Here is a 24,535-nt window from a genome sequence, read left to right as displayed (position 1 = left end):
ACTTAACATAGTGTGTCTCAAATATTATTATTTCAACACATAAACAATATCACAATGATTGAGGTATTTCACTTTCTTTGTTTTTGTATTATGTCTTTGAAATTAAGTGTGTACTTTACATTTATAGCACATCTCAATTAGCCTGGCTACATTTCCATGGCTGGGTAGCCACGGCTTGTGGCTTGTGGCCACTGCATAGAACAGCGTGGGTATAGCTAATGTACAACAAAGATTGAGATCCACTGGGGTAAGGGCCCTTGTGGACCAGCCCAAAGCCATGGAGCTTCTTCTGACATTACTGTTCTTAACTTGAGTATAAAGGAAGTTTACTGCAGCTTCTCTCTCTATGGTTAGTAATCAGGTGTGGCCATTAGGACATTCGATTTAATCCAAGTTTAGTCTTAAAAACTGATGTCAATTTGAAAGCAGCAAGATCAAGTAAAGCAAATGAATCTACATGACCTGATGCCACCAGAGGCGAGAAAGACACTATGGGAACATTAACAGAGGACAAAGTAAAACAGTGATCTGTTTTGGTTCCTTCTCAATGAACCCATAGCTGGGTAAAGGGGGAAGGGGTGTTGAGTATCCCAGAAAAAAAATACGAAGCAGATATTAAGCAATCCCTTGACATTCTATGCTACATTTTGACTCAGAACTTTCTGACTCTAAATATCACTGAATATTAAGTAGGTCAAGATGCTTTTCGAAAAGAGGAAGAGGAAGAAGAAGAGAATTCACCCTCTCCGTTCTTTCCTACAGTGCTCAACTAACCTTCAAAAAGAATAACCTTGTAAATTTATTGTAAAAGCAAAAGAGATTTCCAAAAAGATAAGAACAAAGATCTGTAGTTCTACCACTTAGAGATAACCACTATTAGCACCCAAGTGTGTACTATTTCAGAGCTTTTTGGTGCATCCATTTACACATATTTTAATAAAAACAGTGTCCAAGAGTTAGCACTCTTTTATAGCAAGATTCTTTGTCACTTAACAACATTTTTATATTTTCAAGTAATTTAATAATCTCCTGCAACAGCATATTGAACCTGTGTTTGGCTGGACAATGATCTACTTAATCAATCCCCTATAACTGTATATATAGGCTGTTTCCCTCAAACTGCTAATCACACCACAAATGCTAATGCCAAAAGAAGAACATCCCTTGGTATTTATTTATTTATTTATTTATTTATTTATTTATTATTGTAAATGTTTATTTATTTATATTTGAGAGAAAAAGCATGCACAAGCAGGGGAGGGACAGAGAAAGAGAGAGAGAGACAGAATCAGAAGCACACTCCAGGCTCCGAGCTGTTTCCAGGTGCATAGCCTGTTGTGGGGCTCGAACCCATGGACCGTGAGATCATGACCTGAGCTGAAGTCTGATACCACCCGAAGACTGAGCCACCCAGGCACCCATCCCTTGGTCTTTAAATCTGACAACCTCTTGCCTTAGAGCTAGCTGGGCAAGATGCAGAAGAAAAGGACAGACTGTTTTATCCACATGGTCTCACTAAGCCTAACACATTAAGAAACATTTTTTTTCAGTTTATTTATTTTTTGCAAGAAAGGAAGGGTGTGGGGAGGGCAGAGAGAGAGGGAGAGAGGGAATCCTAAGCAGGCTCTAGCATTGTCAGTGCAGAGCCCGATGTGGGTCTCAAACTCACCAACTGAGCCAACATCAAGAGTTCTACACTTAACCAACTGAGCCACCCAAGTGCCCCAGAATCCCAAGCAGGCTCTGCACTATTAGCATGGAGCCTGATGCCGGGCTCGAACTCAGGAACTGCAAGATCATGACCTGAGCTAAAGTCAGACACTTAACCAACTGAGCCACCCAGGCACCCTTCCCCCATTTTGTAGTTTTTCTGGCTCAGAGAACAGCCAGCAGGGTGCAGGGTGCAGAGTAATGCATAGTAATGCCGTGGAAATAATGACATCAAACAAATGATACTGAACACCATTGTGCCACCTTCAGCAGACACCAAGTTTTCTCACTGCTCTGCTCAGAAGGACCTGCAAACCCCAGAGGGACTCTGCTGCCTCTTAATATGTCAACAGCAGCTTGTGCTTGGATTTGAATTGGCTTCTCTCTGGTCTTAGAATTAATCACTTCTTTCAATAGAATCATTCCTGCAATAGGTTTGTGGGTGGGTTGGAAAAAAAAAAGTAATAACCCAAGAAGCCTCAAAGTTTAAGGTGTTAGTTTTTCTGGCTTATGTAATTTGCATAATTATTTGTTCATGCCGCATTTGTATATCACTTCTCTGATTGCTTTATATGATGTGAAATTTCCTGGCAATTCCCCAAATGCCAGCTTCTCAGACTGAGTATGCAGGTTTCAGCCCATGGCAATAAAGCAAATAAATGACTGCAGGACTGCCCGGCATTCAGATAAGGTAAACACCAGCCTTTTGAGCTCTTACACTGAATTGGACACCTCAGTTTGGGAGAACAATATCTTTTCTATTTTATTAATTCTATTAAAACTATTCATAGGAGGAAAAACCAGGTTTTATTAAACTTGGAGGATCAAGATAATTCACCCTTTGCTAGGATATGGTGCACCTGTATCTTTGTGGCACATATAAGCATTATTAGAGAGTCACTTTTAAGGGGAGCTGGTAAACTTACATTCAATCTGTCATATAAAAATTCAATAAAACAAGTATTTATCGCATCTTTATTCTGTGCCAGGCTCTCTTTGCCAAATCTCCAGAGAGAGGAGCAAGAAATATTCCTGCCTTCAAGGAGTTCATGGTTTAAGGTGGGAGATACACACACACATGCTATGGGATACGATTCTAGCTGAGGTAAGTAGAGTGTGATGCTCCAGGAACATCCAGAGGGAGTAATTCATCCGGCTGGGTCTAGCCTGCCTCTCCAGCCCCATCAGACCTTCTATTTGAGAAAAGACTACCCTGGCTGCAGTAGGGAGGAGGGAAACCAGGTAGGACACCATTTCCATCATTCAGGAGGGAGTGAGGGAGACTTGGTTCAGGGAATAGAAGGAAGTACGAGTGAAGGTTGGCACAGTATGTGCTCTTTCTTACTAAGCTCATAGTGCTTCCGAGTGTTCTTGTTTCCACATGTGGGTTCAAGAACACTTATTTTGGGGAAAAATTGGGAAGATAAGCAAAAGACAGGCAATAAAATTGTAGATGCTGCCTATGGAAAAGGTTAAATAGGTATCAGCTAGTGAAGAAGAAGTACACGAATGCATCCGATCAATCAGAAATATTTCCAGCAAGTTCAGAGAGGAAAGCTGACTGGCCAGTCTATGGTAAGTTAGCCAGGAGGGGAAAAAAAATGTCCCCATTTAAAATAAAGTCAGATCACTGGCCAGAATGAGTTCTTAAATGATGATTTTAAATAAACTCCTGGCCAAAGGCACAATTCCTTGTTTCTTCTTTTGTTTATTCACTAAGATTATGGGTCTCAGAGCCAGCTCACCTGGATTTGAGCCATGGCTCTCACACTGTCTCTGTGACTTGGTACAAGTTGCTGAAACTCTCTGTGCATTGGCATATTAATAGTACTAAAGTTGTGCTCAAAAGGTTGGGGTAGTAAGTACATGTCTTACTGGATGTGAAGCTCCTAGAACAGTGCCCAGCACAGAATGCTTAACTGATGTGGACTCCCTCTATCTGCACGCATGCTGTACTGAGCACTCCCATTGTAGCAGGTGCATTTGAAGTCCTGGCCTTAGAGACTAAGACGCTCCTACTCCAACCTCAAGAAGCCCATAGTCTATTGGGGATGATAAGTGGGAATAAATGAGGCCAATAAAGTGGCCATAAATAGGCCAATATGGCAAGTGCTACAATAGGAGTAAGCACCCCATACTTTGGAGAACAGAGAGGAGGATGATGAGGGAAGACTGAGCTGAGGCCTGTCACCTACTTGTCACAGCAAAGCCCACTGGGCTTCAGTGGGCCTACACTCCCTTTAATCCCCTGTTTCCTTTTCCTGCACAAACTTCCTCTGTCAGCACCCTTTACTGTGGGAAGGGGACCCCAGTTTCTCCTAGATCCTTTGTTTAGAAAGCATAATTGGGTGATCTCACCCTGCCCTATCTGAATGAGGAAATAAATAAATAAGCGGATGCTTCTGGCATAAGGGGTTAGGTGTGCGCTCCCCCTTGGGACTGGGAAGGAGGAGGAGAGTGGTTCTGGAGAGGACACTCACAGATCAGACCTAAGTTTTAGTTAAATAAACAGAGGCATCTCAAGGCCTTGGTGAAGATGCTGGGTGAGGACAAGGCGCAGAGCGAGGTGAGGACAGGCTGGAGTAGAGTTTTTGTGTTCCTTAGGTACATATGGCATGGGGGTAGGTGGCTAGTGAATTGAAAAAGGAAGGAGGGGATGATGTAATGGTTTTATGCTTTGTACTTTAAGCCTAGCTACCGAATAGCCCTATCAGTCAATGACTCGAGTGGGCAAGACCACAATAAAATAGTGACATTTAGAAAGCTTCATTTTTTTTTTCTTTTTCTCAGAGTCCATTGACCTATTGAGTAGACCCTGTTTACTGGGAGATCACTGAGCAGAAACCTGGAGATACTTTGAATCTCAGTGGATTTGGCAAAGCTCTTGGCTCTTTCTGTTGCCAGCCCTTTTTTGATAAGGTGCCACCGCTAACAGCAACACTTTTCTGTTTGTAAAGTGCCTCAGAAGCATGTTGCATTTGATTTTCACATACACTGTATATGGTAGGTCCTGTGAAATGGGCTTTAGGGCTGTTTTCATATAACACATGCTGTTAAGCAAGGTTAAGCTGGTCCAAAGGTGAGGGGTGGAACCAGAGCTCCAGCCTCAACTGGAAGCCATTGTTCATCCCTCTCTAGACCCCAAGCAAGCAGTCGGCAAGTCACACGGCTTACCCCCTTTCCTTCTCCCGCAGAAGGAAAACTTCGGTAGGTCCTCTTCACAGATGGGATAGGAGAAATTCAAAATGGACGATCCTTTAGTGAAGAGAGCTATGTCAAGAAACAGCTCTTTGATGTCCTCTCCTTAAAGGTAAGAGAAGACCAGCTTTATTGTTAGTGTGGGTTTCGCTGTGTATCAAAGCATTCAACGTTTATAGAAGCATGAGCAGAAGGGCCTTTATTTCCAGAAGTCTGCTCTGTATGGGGAAAGTTTCCTTCCCTCCTTCCATTTTTCCTTCCTTCCTTCCTAACTTCCTTTTTCTTGCTTTCTTTGCCTTTCTTTCTTTCTTTCTTTCTTTCTTTCTTTCTTTCTTTCTTTCTTCTCTCCTTCCTTCTTTCCTTCCTTCCTTCTTTCCTTCCTTCTCTCCTTCCATTTATTTATTTATTTATTCATTTATTTGTAAAACAACACTTAGGCAAAGCTACAGGGGATAATGGCAGAAGCCCTCGGTATGAACTGTGACCCTTTTATGAACGTTCTCTTTTTGGAGCAAGGTAGTCACTCTCTGTGCTCCCCAGCCCTGATGCTCTGGCTTCTTCAACTTCTCAGCTGCATAGTATTGTGTGCCTCCCCTGAGGGTGGTGGGGTTTGGTCACCCCCCACAGTTGTTAGGTAAATACTATATCACAGTTATACAGGAAGCTTTAGGGTGCTTGTCAGTGCTGGCTTCTAATTCTCTGCGTCTTTTCCTCCATTTCTCCCTACTATGTTGCACCTACTTCTCATTCCATTTCTCTTTTACTCAGCTGCTGCTATAGAATCCAGATATTGTGCAAGTTTCCAGAAATGCGAAGATGCATGAGAGTTCTTGGTCCCTAGCAATGTTCCCTCCATTTCTCTGGAATGGTTCCACACATGAAGTTTATTGAATCCTTCTGTTCTGGCTTTGATAAAACCACTTTAGAAAGGAGATACTCTAGTAGCTATAGCAATATAATGATTAACTGTTAAAGGCATAGCTAAATAAAAACAAACAATCAGCTACCTAGCTCATTGATTGGGGTGGAGGGAGAAGGTATTTGCCTTTGTCACAAGTTTCAGGAATCACATTAACTCTTTGGGAAATGAAATAAAGCAAATATAAGCTATGCTGCTGGAGGTTGACTTGTTTGCTGCTGGGATAACAAAGCAAAAGCTCTTTCCTGCATAGACATCAATATTTAGGCTTGACGTTATCTTTTGTTGCTGTTGGATATACTGATTCCAGGTGCTTATATCATCCAAATGAATGCTTAGAGTCTTTTCAGTACAAAAGCACAGCATTCAGTGAGAGTTCTACTGTGTCTGGATATCACTCAGGAAAAGAAGTGAAAATAGAGATGGACATAGAGTTAATCCCACAGAATGGTGGGCAACAGTGGCTTAGCTGGCCACTAGAGTTAATGCAAGAAATGGGGGTGTGTGGAGCAGGAAGAGATGGTGCAATGTTTCATTTCATGTCAATAATCTTCACTTACTCAGAACGATTCCAAGCCTAATGTTGAGATTTGACTTCAAGTGTTTAGAACACTGGTCAACAGAAAAGCCAAAATCTTGTAGTGGATCTGCCAAGAAGAACACAACAGATTAGGTGTGAGTACATTGTATACTCTGCAAACTCACATTAAGAATTCACACAAATGATATTTTTTTTTCTCCTACATGAATCACTAAAATGGATTCAACACCATGTTGCCCAGCACTTTTTTTTTTTTTTTGCATAAATTCACAGTGTCTTCAATAATCCCTCCAAGTCTCTCCAAAGCCAATATTGGTCAACGCGATGTTCACCAATGGAAGGCTGTCAATCTGAAATGAGCACGGTGTCTTGATGGGTGGGTGACAATCCGACTTGACATTTTTATCGTTACTTGAATTCTTTTAGTTCCTGAACCTTTGGCCTTAAAATTGCTTATTGGTTATTCTAAACATTTCACAAAGCATTATTATAATTAAAACAGAGGGAAATCTATACAAATTTTCAAAGTTAAGACCTGCCTTTGTAATTTCATGTCATCTCATCTCATTCAATGTAATATTTTTTCCCCAAATATTCCATTATATGTGAGGTATTGTGCTAGATATGATAGGGACTGCAAAGATAATATCTTTTGCACTTCTGCTCATCAGAAATCTCCAGAAGTTCATTTATGCCTCAGAATAAAGTCAGGAAATGTCCTACTGGCCCCACCTTCCATACTCCACATTGCTAGTTCATCCTCCATGTTTTGAGATCAGGTAATCACCCAGCAAATTCCTGCCAAGTTACCTGCTAATGTGCTTTCTCTAACATGTAATGGTCTCACCCTTTTTGCTGTTGTCTAAATACCGAGGACTTGCTCATTCCCATATTTTTTGTGAGCGTTTCCCTGACCATCCCCCAAATATTTTTTGGCTTCTCCAAATTCTTAAAACAGTTGTCTGAAATATTATTTCAAAATGTACCAACACATATTACTTTGTAATCTGCTCTTGGATTCATCCTACAACACTCAATCTAAACTTGGAAGCTCCTGAAAGAAAGGAGCTGGATTTTTGTTTTGTTTTGGTTTCTATGTCCTTTCTTTTTGTTTCCCACTGGGCCCGAGAGAGAGAATTGATTTTAACTGAGAGTCTAAGTTGTAATGGTCAACGAGTTGTGCACTTTACAAGAGTTTTCTGTTTCATCCTCCCGACTCCCTAGTGTGTAGAGCAGAGCCCTGCAGTCGGCTGCATGGAAAACACCCTGTACCTATAGGGAACAAATGGATTGAATGGGCCATGAGTTAAGCTGTTCTTCCTCAGCTCCAGATCCAGTCTTCCAAACTGTGCTGCGTAAACCAGGGCTCTCTGTAATTATGCTTTTCCTTTGCCACCCACCAGCAGAAGTGCCAGAGGGAGACTGAGGCTGAGTGAGGGAAGGAATCTGCTCCTTCTTGCATACTTGTTAGTTCCTAAGAATGTCACCTGGAAATGGCCTGTCACCCTGGCAGTGGCAATAGGTTCCAGTGTCCAGCTGTCTTCTACACCTTCCCAGAATGAGCTGAGGCTCATCTCTGTGGGTTCCTAAGCTTCTGCTACAATAGTTTCTGCTGCAGAAACTGTCTCCCTTTCCCCAGCAATCTGTGCCTCAGCTTCACAGCGTCCTTCTTTGCAGCTTCCAGGTTCTGGCAACTCCAACTTCTGCCCCCTGCTCTCCCAACCCTCCTGGTGGTTGCTGCTTCCTTGCTGTCCCAGTGAAAATTACTGACATGATCTGTATTTTCCTGATAGGACTTAGACCAATTGAATAAACAACAATCTTGAGAGAGAACTATGATTTTCCTCATTTCACAGATGGGAAAATATAGACTCAGAGAGGTTCTATGAACTTATCCAGGTCCCACTCTATCATGTGGGTAGAGTCAAGATTCAAGCCCAGACTTAACAACAAACAAAAAATTACAGCCCAGTATTGTGCAGAAGTATTCATGAAGTAGAGCCTCAAAGATGTATGTTAATGATTTAATTTGTAAGATGGCCTGGAATATTTTGTGTGCAGGCATATGGTATGTGATAATTCTGTTTCATAACTGGTTTTAATTTCAGCTTAGCTATGAGCTCACATTTGTCAATGATGGTGTTCCAGACAGTTTTATCATCCACACTGCTGACCTGGAAGATATGTGATTGTCTGTGGTATCTGCTGTGGAAATGATCACTAGGCTATTTTGCCTTGCAAATCTAATATAAGGTGCACTTCTGTTTGATCAAACTCTCTTTGATCTGGCCACCCATTTTCCTGAGGAAAGACCGTTCTGTCTTGCTCATTTTACTCCTTCATAAGCACCTTTGTGTGGTCCTGGGATTCTTTCAGCTTGGGGAATGGGAGAAGGAGGTATGGAGACAATCGTCCCTGCTCAGTATTTGGCACTCAGTATTAAAAAAAAGAGGCCAATGAACAGACAGTTAGGAAAGTGCACCTGAATGTTTACTGATGTTTTAAAAGTTTAGATAGAAAAAATAAACAAAGGGCAGGAGAAGGAAATAAAACATCTTGATACTGGAAAAATATTGTTAGAAAAATAATCTTAAAAAAATTGTATTTCTTTGGGGGGTGAGGGGCAGAGAGAGAGATCGAGAGAGAGAGAGAGAGGCCCAAGCAGGTTCAGCACTGTAACCACAGAGCCTGATGCCAGGCTCAAACCCACGAACTGTGAGATCATGACCTGAGTCAAAACCAAGATCATGACGCTTAACCAACTAAGGCACCCAGGCACCCTCGCTTTAAGCTTTACACTTCCTTCTGGTGCCAGTTTCTCAGATGCCCTAGGGGCCAGGGCCATGGGGATCCATCCCACGAACTGTGAGATCATGATCTAAGCTGAAATCAAGAGCTGAATAACTTCACTGACTTAGCTATCTAGACGTGCCCAGGAGAATAATCTTAATAGGGAACAAAGTCACAAAGAAAGCAGTAGATTGCTTCCTCTCTGAGGCTGGATACATAAAAACATTAAAATAGATTGCTTCAGGGGCACCTGGATGGCTCAGTTGGTTAAGCTTTTGACTCTTTCAGGTCAGGTCATGCTCTCCTGGTTTATGAGTTCAAGCCCTACATCCGGCTATGTGCTGATGGTGCAGAGCCTGCTTGGGATTCTCTCTCCTTCACTCTCTGCCCCTTCAGCTCTCTCTCTCTCTCTTTCAAAATAAATAAACTTAAAAAAAAAAAGACAGATTGCTTCAAAATCTCTTAGGGGTTTGGTGATCTTTCCTAGTGGTTATTTTTATTCTATATTTGTGATCGAATTTTATATTTGAGAGTGAACATGCAGTTTGTAGTTGTCTTGGGAAAAGTGACATCAATTCCTCCTGTCCCCCAGTCTCATCCTCAGAGGCTAGGCTTCCCTCTGCAGATTTTTGTTTTCACTCAGGCTCTATATTTTCTTGTATTTTCTTTGTATTTTCTTTGTACCTTTGCCATCCCTCTACTAGATGCTGTAAGGCAGGCTCCCAGCCTCAGGGTCTAGCACAATGCTTTAAGATTATGCTAAGTTCCAAGTGATTGTTTGATGAATTGAATGATAAATGTTGTATGTAGTCAACTTGTAAAGAACTCTAAGACAGGTTTTCTCAACCTTGGCACTACTGACTTTTTTGGTCAGATAACCCTTTTTTGTGGGAGTTGTCCCGGGCATTGTAGGATGTTAGCCACACCTTTGGCCTTGACCCCCCCAGATACCAGCAGCACCCCCTATCCCTAAATCCAATTGTGACATCCAAAGATGTCTCCAGACTTGCCAAAATGTGTCCTGGAGGACAAATCCGCCTGTGGTGGAGAACCTCTATTTTCAAGAACTTCTTTGCCACTTACCAGGCAAGTGGCTCGGAATCGCCTACCAAAATAAAAGATGGCGGATTGCATTTTTTAAGTAGTTCTTATGTAATTTGAAAACTGCTGGGGGCGGGGTGGTGGTGGTGAGAGGAGAGAGTCCCTTGGACACTTGCCTCAAGTAATTTTTAATACATATAAATTGGATTATCTGAACTTGGATCTTCTGAAAGAATGAAATTGGAAAGTTAATGAGAGTTGGTGTTCCCGGGCTATGAGGGCAGAGATAAATGTTTCCTCTAGACACTTCATTGTAGAATGGCAAATGAGCTGAGGAAAAAGCCAAAGCTTCATCGTGAAATATACAATCTTTTCATTTTGAATATTTTTTTCCTTAGCCTCTGTGTTATAACCCCCTTCTGTCTGTTCTGTTGACATCTATGGGTTCTGCCCAAGGTGGGGAGGATGGTAGTTGCAGGGAGTGAGCCCGGGATGCCCCAAACTGCCTCTGCTGTCCCTGGCCTCTGGGACACGTGTGCATATGGAAGGCAGGCTCCTCTAAACAGCTGAAAGCAAATGGTGCTGGGGGTGAGGAAGAGGCTTCGGGAAAGCAGCTGGCTGCATCTGCCTTGCATATTAAGGGCAGTGGTCCTGGAGCTGTTTTCTTGCTCATCCATAGAGTAGAATAGAATTCGATAAACAGGTGGGACTAAGTGTGAGTAGGGTCTTAACAAATCTCAGCTCCAGAACAATTTTTGTGCCTTAATCTCTGTTGGTGGCCTGCGTTTGCCTGGTCTGGGCCAGAATTGGATGGTCCAGGAGAGGACAAGCTCGCCTTGGTAGTTTCTCGTCAGTGCCAGGCCTCAGCTAGAATCAGGATAGAACACTAAACCCAACAGCACAGGCTCTGGAAATGTAGTTCCTTACTGGAGGGTGGTGGGGATGCAAGCTTGATGGGTCTGGGGGCGGGTAGTGCCCTCTGGTGGGTTCCTTGCTGCTTTGTTCTCAGGCATCGGTTGCTGAGTCCTGGAGTTCATGGGTGTCACCTGGCAGGCAGCAGCCCGTATTGCTGGGTGCTTTGAGGGTTACCAGAGGGGCCAAATCTCATGCTACTATTTTTTAAATATCTCATAGCTCTAATTGAGGGTTACTTTTTACTTTATATTTTGAATAATTGTATTCTCACAAAATGTTGCAAAAAGATACTGAGAAGTTTCACTCACCCTTCATTCTGCTTTCCCCCATCACAACATCTTACATATAATAGAGTACAACATCAGAACCAGGACTCTGACACTGGTACCATGAACAGAGTTTATTCAGACTGTACCAGTTTTATACACATTTATGTGCGTGTGTTTGTGTGTGTGTGTGTGTGCATGTGTGTGTGTGTATGCACACGTGCACACGCATGCCTTTACATTTTGATTGCTTGGGTTTTACAAACTGTTGCAAAATGGGTGAAGCACTGGGGCGTCTGGGTGGCTCAGTCAGCTGAGCATCAAACTTGGGCTCAGGTCATGATCTTGTGGTTTGTGAGTTCAAACCCCATGTCAGGCTCTGGGCTGACAGCTCAGAGAGGCCGGAGCCTGCTTCAGATTCTGTGTCTGTCTCTCTGTCCCTTCCCCACTACTGCTCTCTCTCTCTCAAAAAGAATGAATAAAAAATTTTAAAAAACTGGGTGAAGCACTGGCTCTTCTGCTCTTATGGCAGTGCCAGCTCAAGCCTCACCTCCACTGGCCTTCCCATGTCTCTGCCAAGTCAATCTCTAGGCTTATCCATGTTCTTCCTGCTGCACGAAGGTAATCTCTCTCTCTCTGTCTCTGTCTCTCTCTGTCTCTCTCTTCCTTGTGTGACTATGAGTGGATGTGGGCTAACAAGTCTGAAATCTGCAGGGCAGGACAGCAGGCTAGAAACTCAGGTTGCATTTCTATGGTGCAGCCTTGCAACTGAATTGCTGCTTCTTCTGGAAACTTCAGAATTTTCTCTTAAGGCCATCAAAGGATTGGATGAGTCTCACCCACATTAGCGAGGATAACCAGCGTTACTCAAAGTTTATTGATTATAAATGTTAATCACATCCACAAATACCTTCAAGGGAACATCTTTTATTTTTTAAGTTTATTTTTTTATTTAGAGAGAGAGCACTTGCACACACACATGAACAAACAGGGGAGGGCAGAGGGAGAGGGAGAGAGAATCCCAAGCAGGCTCCATGCTCAGTGCAGAGCCTGATGTGGGGCTCAATCTCACAACCATGAGATCGCGGCCTGAGCCGATATCAAGAGTTGGATGCTTAACCGACTGAGCCATCCAGGTGCCCCGATCTTCACTGCAACACCTTGACCAAACAAATGGGCATCAGAGCCTAGCCAAGTGGATGCATAGAATTCATCATCATGGGGGGCCTTTTGTGTTGTATTGCTGGAACCCTCAATAGCCCTTCAAATTGTGCCTTCACAATCCTTCTTGTTCTTATATGGTCCAAAGTAACTTGGGATTCAAATATCTCTGACTGGCTCCATATGTTTCTGGGGTGGATATATTGAACCCCCTACCAGTGGCAGGCACTGTGCTTAATGCTTGGTATATAGAGATTCAAAGAAGCCATCTTAGTTTTCAGGAGTATATGAGTAGGGATGTCCTGGCCCATGGAAGCCCAAAGAGTGAGCCAGTAACTATGTTTGGGGAGCCATTGATGATTGTAGAAGGAGAGGGTGACATGATATGATCCGTGGTTTCCTTACCTGCAATGGTTTCTCTCCCTTCTATCCAAACCCTGACCTCTTTGGGAAATATATTACCTCATTCCACCAGCTTCTTTCTTTTTATTCCTATGAATTTATGATCTATGCTGATTATTTAGCATGTAACATGGGCTACATTGCATAGTTACTCAATGCTTTATATGATAATGTCTTGCTTCCTCAACCAATGTCAGATCTTCGAGGGCAGGACCTTTCTATTGTATATTATTATATCATATTTGCCTCCCTTGTATTTTGATTACTCCTCCCCTTCCCGTCATATCTGATATGCACCTCCAATGGAAGGTGCTAACTCAGTTTTTGCTGAAAAATCACTCTTACTTTTATTCTCTGTTTTCCGAAAGCATGTTTCCCTCTATCTGCAGTATAAAAATCAATTTGGCCAATTTCCAGTAAATGCCATGTGAGAAGTTTAGACCCCACATAGGAAAACTTTGATTGCCTCCCCTACTTTTTGTTTTGTTTTGTTTTCTACACCTTCACAGTCTGGCTCAACTACCCCCTCCCCAGGATTCCAACTGGGGTTTTCTCACCTGTCCTTCCCCTGGTCTCCCATGGTACCCTGTGTATATTTTTATCATCGTGAGTGTGGGAATTATTACTAGTTTGCACTCTAGTAGATTGCACTAGGGTATAAGCTGTGAGTGGTCAGGAGCTAGGCTTTGTTTACTCATCACCACATAACCAGAATCTAGTCTAGTAGGCATGTCTCAGAATATCAGATGGTTGGATAAATAGATGGGAAGGACAGAAAGTCAGTTAGTTTGATGATAACAGAAGGGAAGTTGAGCATTTATTTCCAGGCTTGGTGGGTGCCAGCAATTACTTGGGAAGACTGAGTTGTAAGGCCAGTGATATCAAACCTCTCCCCATACCTGGAAGTTTCTCTTGGAAGGTGTTAGTACATTAACTTTATCATCATCATAATAAGAATTTTGCTTTGGCACTTAGGATGGACTTTCAGAGTGTGGTCTAAAATCTAATCCCAGGCCAAATAGTAGACGATATTCATTCCTCTGCCATCTTTCAGAATTCTTTTCCCCCAAAAAACTCCGAACAACAAATAGGCCTTGCTTTTGACTTCTTCCTTTAAGTTACATGATTACCAATTCTGCAAATTTGTATTCTGTATCTTATACAGGCCTACTTGTGCATGGATCTGGAAGTCTGCCCTTTTTGATTGGGGTATTTTAATTTGTTTGTGTGATTCGCAGGACAACTGTCAAGGGTCACTGTGGATCCCTAAAAAAAGGATGGTGTGTAAGGCTTCATGTGTAAGTGAGATGTCTTTGCTGGAAATTCATTACCATGGCAACATAAAATTAACTTTCCTCTTTTCGTCCTTGATGCCACTGTGGTACGTTCCTTCTACCCCTTCCCTCAGACTCCCTCTCTGCCTTTGAAGATAGAGAAGTGACTTATAATGTGGCAAATGTATTTTAGCTATGTTGCTCTGTTATTTCCTGATATCTTTTTATTTCTGCCTTTCAAATCTTGTTACTCTAGGACAGCACAGGGATGCCCCCCAATGGGCCATTAATTCAAATAATAGCAGTCCCACCATGTTCCAGTCTCTTTGGAGGTATTTCCTTGGGAATTGACTCACACAGCCAAAGTCAGATGTATGATCTGACTTCTCGTTTTATCTTGGATAGGCAGATGGTGTATTCAAACTGTGTTTGACTAGGCCAGTTTACCCAGAGCCCTACTGTTGATGTTGATTGAGTAGGCTCCCCCAAGTCTAGAAGCATCCAAGGAACTTGTGTATTCTGTTTAGTATTTAAAATTATTTAACTTTCTGTTGCTAATCTGTAGTCAATCCATATGGGATAGAAAAATGGAGAAAAGCTAAAATGTCTTTTTTTTCCTTTTAATGGGAAATTAGACTTCAGAGCATGAGTCTCCACTACACTTCGAGGGTGAGGATTTACATTTCACCAGCAGGTAAACTTCTTTCCCAGGAAGGAGCACACATGTGGTTTCATACTCTTTGGCTTAGGTATGTCAGAAACCATGGCAGTGTTTGGTGACACTGAGACACAATCAGGATATACCTGTCATATTTCACTTCTGCATTTCCTGCAAATCTCTCTATTTTCTGACAGGGCACAAGGGCTGGGTTATGATGTACAGGTGGTTTACTTGATGGTGTGTGTGGCTTTGAAGATAAACTCTGGGACTATTCTTCAAATGCTGGGCACGCTGAAAAGGAATTCCCTCCTGCTTCTGGAAATCATGAACTGGGAAAAAGCTAAGGACTTTGTCCTTGGCATCTGGTGCTGTGGAATATGAAGCATAAGTGAGTAGGGGCCAGTAAACTGGGTGAGAGGGAACATCTGACATCATCCCTGTCTGCTTATTTATAGAACTGGACTTGCACCCAAAGTACCAGGAGGTTCTAAGATATATATGAATCATTGACTCTGGCCCCTGTCTTGTGGGTGGCCAGGACATCAGGTATTAATATCTCCATTTTGTGATGAAGAGGCTGAGATCTAGGGCAGCGAAGTGATGGACTCCAGTCTCCAGACTCAGCCTGCTGTGGCTCTGCTCTCACACAGCTGTGTGATAGACAAACAGCAAGAGAGGTCAACTGACTCAGAGAAGGAAACAGAGCTCTGGACAGAAGTGGAATGAACCCAGATACATGCATCAAGACTGCTCCTCTTGTGTCTCAGGTTGATCATGAGGAGGCACAAGGCAAGGCAGACCCAAGTCCTCAGTTTTGCTAGGCTTGCTGGCTAGACTTCCTTGCAAGGATTGTTTGCTAGGATTGCCTAGCTCACTGTTACTCTGCAAAGCTGGGTGGCTGTTTCCCAACCCAAAGGACTCTGGGAAAGCACAGATGAAAAAACAGAGGTGTTAGAAGGTTTTTGTAGGAATTAAGCAATCCAAGGGGTGCCTGGATGGCTCAGTTGGTTGAAGGTCCAACTTCACCTCAGGTCATAATCTCATGGTTCATGGGTTCAAGCCCCAAGTCAGGCTCTGTGTTGACAGCATAGAGTCTGCTTGGGATTCTGTCTCCCTCTCTCTCTGCCCTTCTCCTGATCTCTCTCTCTCTCTCTCTCAAAATAAATAAATAAACATTTAAAAAACTAAAAATAATTCATGTAAAGCATCTAGGCCAGTGGTAACTACATAGTAGATTTTCAATCATTGGGCAAAAAAGGATGGATTCTGTTAGGGCAACATTGACTATACTTCTTGTGACAATTCAAAATGAAACTAACTTCTTTTTAAAATTTTCTTTGTCACGTTAAGAGCACTCTAGGGTTTAAAATAATTTAGTAAAGTTCAATAGATATTTCTGAAACAAAACCTAGATGTCAGCTAGAGTCTCTCAGCCGTTGAGATATAAATAGGATCACACTGAACACGGTTAGAGGTTGGAGATGTTCTTTGTCCCTTGTTCTTAAACTTGGCTGCACATTGGAGTCACCTGGGGAGCTCTGTAAAATTACTGATGCCTGGGTCCTGCCTCAGATGTTCTGGATACTGTCTGGGCCTCAAGATTCGTATATACTCCGCAGGTGATTCTATTGTTCAGCGACTTGTGAAAACCATGGTCATAAGCCACACTAAGTTGTGTGCTCATTCCCTGAGCTTGGGATGGCATGGGTGGGCTTCTAGATCTATTGTGCTATTATTCCAGGCTGAAAATTTAATCACTTCACAGATTTCCTAAGAAATCTCCTCACAAAACTTTTCACAAATTTATAGATTGTATGAAGAAGCGGGGGGGGGGGGAGGGGGCGGACGGTGTTTCACCATATTCCTGGCTCCCCCCTACCTGTCTTCCTCTCTCTAACTTCTTTCTCTAGACAAAATATTTCCCATTGTCTCCATGCTGAGGGTCTGGAAGCACACCAGGCGCTCCAGGGCTTCAGTAGCCACCCCAGTGGCTTGTAAAGGAATTCGTTCAAGAAAGGCTTAGTTAGAATTCTTGGAACAGCCCCTTAAGAGAATTTTTTTCTGTTTCATTTCAGGAACATGGACTCAATGCCAAACACTAACCCAGGCATGGAAAGGTTTGAGATGGGGTCCAGGGACCAAGAGGATAGAGGTAAAAAGGTGGACATTGAGGGCTGTTGGGAGAGAGTGGGCATAGGGTGGGGGGCATGTAAGGGGAAGAGAAAGTGTGGGCTCAGAGAAGCTGGCCATCCAGGACCAGTGGGCTGCCTACAGGGCTCACTCAGACCTCTGTGCTGAGGGGGGAGCAATCACTTGTGGGTAGGGATCCAAGCAATCCCTGAAATTAAAAAATACTAAAAACTTGGGGTGTCTGGATGGCTCAGTCGTTTAAGAGTCCAACTCTTCATTTCTGCTCAGGTCATGATCTCATGGTTTGTGGGTTTGAGCCCTACATCAAGCTCTGCACTGACAGCTCAGAGCCTGCTTGGGATCCTCTCTTTGTCTCTCTCTCTGCTCTTCCCATAAGCACCCCCCACCCTCTCAAAATAAATAAATAAATAAACTTAAAAAATACTAAAAATTTGTGATTGAAAATAAAAGACATTCTGGCCTTAATTAAGTATATAATTAAATGATTAATTGTGTCTTTTGTGGCCTAATTGGCTTTACTTTCCTATACCCTTTGTGTCCACAAAGGTGACCAAGGTCCACCATGGTAGGGCTCAGAAGCTTTGGGTGTCATTGTCGGCAGAATGTGTCATGTTGTATGTGTTTGGTATCTCTCCATAAACCTCCATGACCTTTGGGGATGGAATGTCAACATGTCCATCTACTTTTTTTTTTTAAGTTTATCTATTTTGAGAGAGAAAGAGAGAGGGAGAGGGAGAGAGAGAGAGAGAGAGCGAGCAGGGTGAGTATGAGTGGGGGAGGGGCAGAGTGAGAGAGAGAGAATCCCAAGCAGGTTCTGCTCTGCCAGTGCAGAGCCCAATGCAGGGTTCGAACCCGCTAACCATGAGATCCATGACCTGAGCTGAAGTCAAGAGTCAGACACTTAACTGATTGAGCGACCAAAGTTCCTGGGCCCATCTACTTTTTATTGAATTTTTTTTTCTTCTTAAGAGGCTGCCTCTGTTTCTGAACACAGGCACAAGTACAGGCTACCAAGAAATAAAAACTTTTTCATTTTCAGAAGAGAGGTAAGGTTTAAGCTATAAACTCTCCAGAAAATATTTCCATAAGAATTTGAGAATGAACAACAACAACAACAATAACAACAACATACAGTCCCTTTACTATTTCTGAATTCCACACTCCGACAATATCTTGTTTGTCTGATTTGCACTATGTAATAGGTATTGGATAATTGTTTGTTGAGTGAATAAAGGAACGTTGAAAAACAATCAGACAGGGGTAAGTAAGGGATTGAAGTGATTTTGGAAATGGTCTGCCTGCTCCTTTATCTCCTCAGATGTTTTCCTAAAACATTTCTGTTTTAAGAAGTCTCAATCTTAATTTGTCTTCTCCTAATACAAGTGGACATAAAGATCACTTTCCCCTATAGTTCTCAGTACTCAGACTGGGGAATGAGGGGGGGTGGTCAACGTTCTTCTGGTGAGATTGTGTTTGGGACACACACTTGAAGTCAGACCAACCAATCAGAGCCTGCCAGCATTTGGACTCTTCCTATTTTTTGTGGGTGACCAGAAAATAGAGTAGGAGATGCTACATCAACAGGGGAGACAAGAAACCTAATACCAGTCTATTGATCCAATCCCGAACATGTTTGAAGCTCCTACCATGGGCTGAGCACTGTGCAAGATACAAAGATGAGTTAGTTTTAGGCATAACCCCTGACTTTCTGGAACACAGAATGTAGAAGGAGAAAGGAAAGGTGAATAGACAATCTCCACACAGCATAGCTACAAGGTGCAACAAAGAACAAGGGGGGTGTGCGTGATCCAGTGTGAGTGGTCAGAGATGGCCACCAAATGGAGATGATGCCAGCGCTCAGACTTGCCATCTGCAGGGGACGCAGGAGAATGAAATCAGTGGTCACTTTTGTAGCTCTGACCACAGACAGGTGCTATTCGAAGCACTATGTGTGTATTAGCTTGAATACTTTCAAAAGCCTTAAGAGAGAAATAGTATTATTACCTGCATTTTAGAGTCTAGGAAACTGAGGCAAGGAGGGCTTAAGGAAAGTGTCTAGGGTCACACACCTGAAAGGGGCTGCAGTATGAACCCAGAGAGACTGTCTATACACAGGTACTCTTTTCCAAGAAACTTGGGCAGAGAGAACAACACATACAAAAACTCTGAAGGCCTCAAAAGCATGTAATTTCTGGGAGCTTCACATTTGCCAACAAAGCCCTTTGTGAAATCAGGGAACTTCTTCATTTGTGGCGTTCACCTTGAATGTTATATATGCAGTCAGTTCAGATTCTTCAAAGACTTGAGGTCAGAGGTGGGTGGTGTTTGTAGGAACATACACAGATCTTAAAGTTCCTAGAGTCACCTCTGGCAGGATCCTGAAAAGGCCAGAATACTTAACTTTCTTTCTTCTCTAGTTTAGAAAGGCACTGGAAAGGTGGATTTCTACTTTCTTCCTATGTATTTCCCAAGAAGGTGCCAACCTTAGTGAAGCACACGTTTCTGTTTCTTTTTTTTTTTTTTTTAATTTTGGGAGAGAGAGAACATGAGCCAGGGAGGGGCAGAGAGAGAAGGAGAGAGAGAATCCCAAGCAGGCTCTACACTGTCAGCACAAGACCATGAGATCATGACCTGAGACAAAATCAAGAGTTAGACACTTAACTAACTGAGCCACTCAAGTGCCCCAGTGAAGCACATGCTTCTGTGGTTGTTGGGGTTAAGAAGACTGCACCGTCATCACTGGCCTGCATCTTGCATGTAAGCTCTGAGTTCTCACCCTTTCTCAGACTTTGCCAAACATCTTCCCATCATGTGGAATTGAATAACTGTACTGCTGATGTCCAGTTTGACCCAAAACCAGTTTGTCCTTTGCAGTCCTTAAATACTCTCCTCCCACCATCCCACACTCCACAAGAACAAAAACCGCAACTGTGTGTCACTGTGGTCTTCTAGGCTAACCATTTTAGAGGACTCTTTCTAGAAGTAATAGGAATAGCCACTTCTACTTAACTCAGAATTTAAGTCAAGGTGACAGCCAGCCATCTTACTGAGCCTCTCTTTCCTCATCTGTAGAAGGAAAAACTTGGCACCACTTAAAGCTTTCTTTTTAAAAAATTTTTAAGTTTATTTATTTATTTTGAGAGGGAGAGAGAGAGGCAGGCTCAGTGTTGTCAGCACTGAGCCTGATGCGGGGCTCAAACCCATAAGCCGTGAGATCATGACCTGAGCTGAAACCAAGAATCGGACACTTAACGGACTGAGCCACCCAGGTGCCCATGCTTTAAGCTTTACACTTCCTTCTGGTGCCAGTTTCTCAGATGCCCTAGAGGCCAAGGCCGTGGAGCCTGCATGTGGGGCTCAGAGCCTGTGCTGTTGACAGAACTGCTGAAAGTGGGATGCAGGGACTTAGGCTCAAACCTAGAGCTGGCCTTTTTTTTTTTTTGACTTTTTATTTTGCAATAATGATAGATTTACAGGAAGTTGCAAGAAGAGTACAGGGAGGTCCTGTGTATCCTTCACCTGCTTCCCTCCATGCTAACATTTTACATAATTTAACCAGTTTTTACATGCACTAGTGTATACACATGTGAACACATGTGCATGTGCAGTTTTATGTAATTTTATCGCGTGTAACCACCACCCCAATCAAGACACAGATACAAAGGATATTCCTCAGGCTCCCTTTGATAATTATCCCCTTCCTTACCCTTAGCAACCACCAATCTGCTCTCCATCAATATAATTTTGTCATCTGGAGAATGTCATACAAATGGATGCATATGGTGTGTAACCTTTTGAGATTGGTTGTTTTCACTTGGCATAGCATCCTTGAGATCCATCTAGGTTGTGGTGTGTACCAACAGCTAATTCGTGTTTATTGCTGAGCTCTATTCTACAGTATAGATGCACTATGGTTTGTTAACCATTTACCTACTGAAGGACATTTGGCCAATTTGAGGGTATGACAGATAAAGCTCTTATGATCTGTCACATACAGGTTTATATGGACATAGTTTTCATTTCTCTGGGATATGTACCAGGAACTGAGATGGCTGAGTAATACGGTAAATGTATATTTAGTTTCCTAAGAAACAGCTTCACTGTTTTCCGTAGTGGCTGTATATTTTACATTCTCTCCAGCAATGTAAGCAGGTCTTGTTAAAGGAAAATTCTTGCTAGAGAAACTTGTTCCCCAGGGAGAAATCAGAGAAGGAGCTTGTAGTCCAATATGGGGTCGATAGCTTCTATACCTGCTCAGCCTTGGAGATTGTGACAAGACTCCCTCTGTGACATGAGAAGAATTTCTCAGAAATGATTCAAATACAGTAAAACCTTGGTTTGCAAGCATAATTCGTTCCAGAAACACGCTTGTAATCCAAAGCACCTGTATATTGATATTTCCCCATAAGAAATAATGGAAACTCAGATGGTTCATCCTACAACATCAAAATATTCATATAAAAATGATTACAATACTGTAATATAATGCAAAAAATACAAAATATAAAGAAAAATAAATTAACCTGCACTTAGCTTTGAAAACCTTCATGGCTGGTGTGAGGGAGACAAGAGAGAGGAGGGTTATTGTGTAGGACAACTTTCACTATCACTAACAGAATCACTACTATCTATTGGCTCAATGGAATCTTTTTCTGCATGGGGCCATTGTATACACTCGCACAGTTGTTGACTACAGTACAGTATGAATAAACTCTTGTCATCTACTGTATTTAATGTAACTGGCAATAAGGCAGCAGAGGAAAGCATCTCTATCTGCAGGCAGCCTGACCTAGAATGAAGCAAAGCATTCCTAAGCTTCCTCTTGTATGAAAAAGCAAAGGACTGTCCATAGGTGCTTTGAAGTGACAAAAAATACACTAGTGCCAGTTGTGGGCACCTTCCAACGTTCTGAAAAATCACTGATTTCTGCCAAACACCGCAGCCTGAGACTGACCATCAGAGCATGGGAGACAATCACCCACAATCCCATAGCAAGAGGGGGAGTGGGGAAGAAGAGCCATTTTCTCTGTTGTGATCATGTGATGTTTGGCGTCTCGTACTACTCGTATTGCAAGACATCACACGCACTTGTTTATCAAGTTAAAATTTGTTAGAAAAATGTGCTTATGTTGCAGAACACTCACAGAACAAGTTACTCGCAATCCACGGTTTTACTGTACTAGGAGCCATGAAGTGCAGGGGTAGCCGTGGTAATTGTTGGTAATAAAGTGTAGGTTGGGAGGCTTAGATACTTGTGGCAGGGAGCTTCCTTACTTTGCCACCCGCCTTCCTTCCCGATGCTGCCCTTGGGGCCCCTGAGGCAATTTTGGCCACACTCTGTCCTACAGAGGCCTGCAGGGCAAGTGTTCATTCTTGAGATCTGTTTCCCTAATGCTGTCTGGTATGAGATCAACTTGATATATTTTTTGTCCCCCTTGGGTACTGCTCTCCCCACATGTGGTAATGAATTGTCCATGCTGCCTCCAATCAGTCCCACAAGAGGAAAAAATCAATTTACACTTTTTCAAGGAAGCAATCCTATTGACAGAGCTGACGTGTTGTCTTAGTTTACCGGGTTGCCATAACAAAATCCCACAGCTCAGGTGGTTTAAACAGCAGACCTATGTTTCTCATAGCTCTGGAGGCTGGAAGTCCAAGATCTAGGTGCTGGCTGATGTGGTTTGTGGTGAGGGCCCTCTTCCTGGATTACAGATGGCCACCTTCTCAATGTATGCTTGCATGGCAGAGAGGTAGACAGCAAGCTCTCTTTGGTCTCTTCCTCTTATAAGGACACTAGTCCTATCATGGAGCCCCCTTCACATAACCTCATCCAACCTTCCCACAGGCTCCACCTCCTACTACCTTCACATTGTGGTTTAGGGCTTCAACATAAGAATTTTGTGGTGGACACAAACATTCAGTCTATAATATGTGAAAAGACCCTCCTCTTCACTGTTAGTGGGTTGGTAAAGGGGTCACTCAGTGACACTGTCTCCAAATGTGACCACCTTGATTGAGAATGAAGAGAAGGGCTCACTCACAGAAAGGCATTTGAAGGAAGAAGACATGTTCAAGGAGGATCACTGGCTCCTTCTTCAGAGAATAAGAGGCACAGTATCTCTAGGGCATGGAATCAACCTTTCCTCAAGATGCCATGGAGATTTCCTGAGAAGATGAAGTGGGTACCCAACCAGAGTTTCTTCCAGAGGGTCTTATAGTGAAATCAAGGAAGTAGGATTCCTCATTCCCCAAACCAGTTCACCATTCCTTCCTGTGTCCCCCACATTGGGAGACAGAGCCAGAATAGGTCTGCTGGATGTCCCAGCTCTGCAATCGAGCTCTCCCTGATGGGAAGGATAGAGATATTTCTGTGGGAAAACCCACACTTCTCCAGCACTTTGTCACTTGTGTTACACAGACCACCTTAGGAATAAGATCCCATGGCATGAATGATATAGGACTACGATCACTCACAGGTCGATGATGGAGGAGAAAAGAACCAGCTGCCTTTGGCTTGACCCTTCTGCCAACAAAATTAACTCCTAAGTAAACAAAGGGCTTATCTCTCTGCTTCCCAAATCAACACAATCCTATGACTTCCCTCCTGGTTAAAGGATTAAAAATAGATTGCTAAAAATAAAATAAAAGAATAATATTGGAAGATAGCAAACTAACAGGAAAAATAAGATGGGAAACCTCACTTCAGATTAATCAATGAGGATAGAGTACCTGCTGTATACCCACAGCCTTCCTGCCCCCCACCCACCCCACACTCAAGTTAAATGCAGCACGTTGATCACAGCGAAGTTTTTGTTGTTGTTGTTTTTAATGTTTGTTTATTTTTGAAAGAGAGAGAGAGAGAAAGAGAGAGAGAGAGAAAGAGAGCAGGGGAGAGGCAGAGACAGAGGGAGTCACAGAATCCAAAGCAGGCTCCAGGCTCCAAGCTGTCAGCACAGAGCCCAACTCAGGGCTTGAACTCACAAACTGGTGAGATCATGATCTGAGCCAAAGTCAGGGGCTTAACTCACTGAGTCACCCAGATGCCCCTGATGGTAGCAAAGTTTTAAGTAGACCCCTGACTCAACACTTCACCTTTCTCTTCCACATCATTGCTGTAACCACTTAGATATTATTCAGCCTTTTCTTGCATCTGTTCATATGTTTTCAGAACATAACATTTGAAAGATGTTATTGTGGGGAAACATTCCTAGATAAGAACCCTAGAGCAATTCTAAATACCTTTGCCTGGCCTTAAACCTGAGAGGTAGGAAAAAAAAAAGTCCTGGGCTGGGAAACCTTTTCTGATACAAAGAGACATAAATCATAGATGCTGCCAACAGTTTATAATTATAAAAAATTGGAAGCCACCAAAAGATTAATCAAAAGGAGAGTGGATACAATTGCAGTCTACACAAATAATTATATACTCTACAGCTGTGAAAATGAATTAACCAAAGCTATGCATGCTAGCTATCTCCTGGAATAAATGTCATGCATAGGTCCCCA

At 42.8% G+C, this 24,535-nt stretch overlaps 1 protein-coding gene and 1 long non-coding RNA gene across 4 annotated transcripts in view; one reads left to right on the top strand and one right to left on the bottom strand.

The window, feature by feature from the left end:
- Nucleotides 1-24,535, bottom strand: part of LY86 (lymphocyte antigen 86) — a 67,126-nt gene that overhangs the window by 27,244 nt on the left and 15,347 nt on the right. For all 3 annotated transcript variants that reach the window (XM_053223126.1, XM_053223127.1, XM_015086997.3), the window contains exons 2-3: nucleotides 6,388-6,474; nucleotides 4,885-5,013 (exon numbers count right to left, since the gene is read on the bottom strand). In XM_053223126.1, the coding sequence (XP_053079101.1) occupies nucleotides 4,885-5,013; nucleotides 6,388-6,474 (216 nt within the window). The remainder of the gene's footprint in view (nucleotides 1-4,884; nucleotides 5,014-6,387; nucleotides 6,475-24,535) is intronic.
- LOC128315679 (uncharacterized) lies at nucleotides 14,907-17,753 on the top strand. The gene is made up of 3 exons (XR_008298709.1): nucleotides 14,907-15,266; nucleotides 16,954-17,030; nucleotides 17,297-17,753. It is a non-coding gene; the product is annotated as an uncharacterized LOC128315679 (long non-coding RNA).

This window comes from Acinonyx jubatus, chromosome B2 (assembly GCF_027475565.1).
Source record: "Acinonyx jubatus isolate Ajub_Pintada_27869175 chromosome B2, VMU_Ajub_asm_v1.0, whole genome shotgun sequence".
Classification (NCBI taxonomy): domain Eukaryota; kingdom Metazoa; phylum Chordata; class Mammalia; order Carnivora; family Felidae; genus Acinonyx; species Acinonyx jubatus.
Note: the sequence above shows the minus strand (reverse complement) of the source record. Positions and strands in the feature narration are given on the sequence as shown.